We start from the raw sequence: 2,501 nt of genomic DNA on the forward strand, positions 1-2,501 counted from the left end.
CATTGAGTAACCGGCCCTTAGAATGGCTTTACTTAAGAAAGCCTACCTCAATAATTTCTGGGTTATTTTAGACGCTCACCGTATGTATGTAGTTAAAACATTAGTCCTGTTCGCGTACGCACTATGCAGTAAATCTAGTACTAATTTTACTGGTTTTTTACTGGATGTCGTTTTCGTACGCAAAAACTTGCAAGAAATTAGCAAAAGTGGAAATTGAGAGAGCAAAAATTACAGCTGAACTTGCAAGTTTTACTGGATAAATTTTTACTAGCAACTATTTGCTAGTAAGAAAAACAGCTGATGGCATGATGCTTAATGTAATTCACATTACCAAAATAATTGTATGTTGTGCTTTTAGAGTTGCAATTGACAAAATAAACCTATTTAAATATATAAGCCCTGTTCGCGTATGCACTATGCAGTAAATCCAGTACTAATTTTACTGGTTTTTTACTGGATGTCGTTTTCGTACGCAAAAACTTGCAAGAAATTAGCAAAAGTGGGAAAATTGAGAGCAAAAATGACAGCTGAACTTGCAAGTTTTACTGGATTTTTACTGGATAAATTTTTACTAGCAACTATTTGCTAGTAAGAAAAACAGATGGGCATGATGCTTAATGTAATTCACATTACCAAAATAATTGTTTGTGGTGCTTTTAGAGTTGCAATTGACAAAATAAACCTATTTAAATATATAATAAGATGGAAAATACTAGTTTTCTAAGAAAATTTCATCGAAAAATACCAAATTAATCAGCTGTTCATAAACCTAGCAACTTCTTGCTTGTTTTGCGTTTTCGTACTTGCATATTTCACTCATTGGGAGTAAATATTGGCTTACTCTCCGAAATTTGGTTACTGGCAAGTTACTGGATATTTTTTGCTGGATAATACGAAAACACAACTTTTGATACAAGGCAACATTAGCTGCATTTTCGTATTCTCCAGCAAAAAATATCCAGTAACTTGCCAGTAACCAAATTTCGGAGAGTAAGCCAATATTTACTCCTAATGAACGAAATATGCAAGAAAGTACGAAAACGCATAACCAGCAAGAAGTTGCTAGTTTTATGAACAGCTGATTAATTTGTTACTTTCCGATGCAATTTTCTTAGAAAACTAGTATTTTCCACCTTATTATATATTTAAATAGGTTTATTTTGTCAATTGCAACTCTAAAAGCACCACAAACAATTATTTTGTTAATGTGAATTACATTAAGCATCATGCCATCAGCTTTTTTTCTTGCTAGCAAATAGTTGCTAGTAGAAATTTATCCAGTAAAAATCCAGTAAAACTTGCAAGTTCAGCTGTCATTTTTGCTCTCTCAATTTCCACTTTTGCTAATTTCTTGCGTACGAAAACGACATGCAGTAAAAAACCAGTAAAATTAGTACTGGATTTACTAGATAGTGCGTACGCGAACAGGGCTATTGTATGACCGAAAGTTTGGCTAACTTCGTAAGTGTATCAATGCATCAGCCTTTTTTATTTCTAAATTATGTATAACTGACGCAAATGTCTAAATCGCGCAACCACCTTCAAAAGCCGAATTGGAACTTAGTTGCGCTCATTTTGCTTTTCCATCAAATAAATACGAAATAAGAGGCTGTTGCTTTGCATTGATGCATTTACGAAGTCAGCCTCAGATAAATTGGTACTTACATGATATAGGAAGAAGCAACGCAAAACTTGATAATAAAATAGCATTTAACCAATACAGAAGAAGGTAGCCACATAACAGGACGCTCGCCAAAAAGTACCATTTTTGCTGCGGATTCTCCTCTGTAGCAGTGGACCAGCTGACAATAAATTTAAATTTTAAGTCAGTCCTCTTCAAAAAGAACCGCACCACCACAGCAATTATCATTGCTTCTACAATCAGACCCCAAATTATTTTTATTGGATTTACTATTATCATTACGCCATAAATTCCCAGAAACAAAAGAAAATAGTTGGTTTGATAATATAGCAAATTTTTTACTACACGATTGCCCCATTTCTCCAAATCTTTTATATTTGGTAACTGAAATCGAGCAGAACCCAATACAAAGTCATCCAAACTTCGTAATGGAGGAAGCTCCAAATTCTGAGTGGACAAAGCGTCACTGATGCCGGCACTGGAAGACATTACTAATAAAGGCCGTAGTAAATGACGAAGAGTTATAGGTCTCTAACGTAAGCAGATATTCTAACAATCTTTTCACCCTACTCGAATTTATAAATTTATATTAATTCGCCCCGATTTTTTCCTTGCAAAACTGCTTGTATCAATCACAATGACGCACCGTCAGTGTTGCCTATTGATAGAACTAGAAGTGCAAAACTATCGATGGTACTATCGATGGTTTTAAAAAACTATCGGTAGTTACTTTACATAAGCTGCATTTTTTGTAAACTAGCGACAAAAGAACGCTCAAAGCTTATGCATATAATCTGGCACACATATGCGCATAATAATTTTACCCTTACTAGTAATGCGGATAAACGAGTCGCAAGAT

The 2,501-nt window shown here is 34.4% G+C and overlaps 1 protein-coding gene across 1 annotated transcript; it reads right to left on the minus strand.

Moving 5' to 3' along the window:
* Nucleotides 1-1,665: 1,665 nt before the first annotated feature.
* Nucleotides 1,666-2,282, minus strand: LOC118750317 (PRA1 family protein 3; the record flags this gene model as incomplete). The annotated part of the gene is given in 1 exon segment (XM_036485035.1): nt 1,666-2,282. A coding segment is annotated over 1 exon segment (466 nt), but the record flags the coding sequence as incomplete, so codon positions are not given.
* Nucleotides 2,283-2,501: the final 219 nt, after the last annotated feature.

This window comes from Rhagoletis pomonella, unplaced genomic scaffold, assembly GCF_013731165.1.
Source record: "Rhagoletis pomonella isolate Grant_MI unplaced genomic scaffold, Rhpom_1.0 Rhpom_scaffold_00204, whole genome shotgun sequence".
NCBI classification, from domain to species: domain Eukaryota; kingdom Metazoa; phylum Arthropoda; class Insecta; order Diptera; family Tephritidae; genus Rhagoletis; species Rhagoletis pomonella.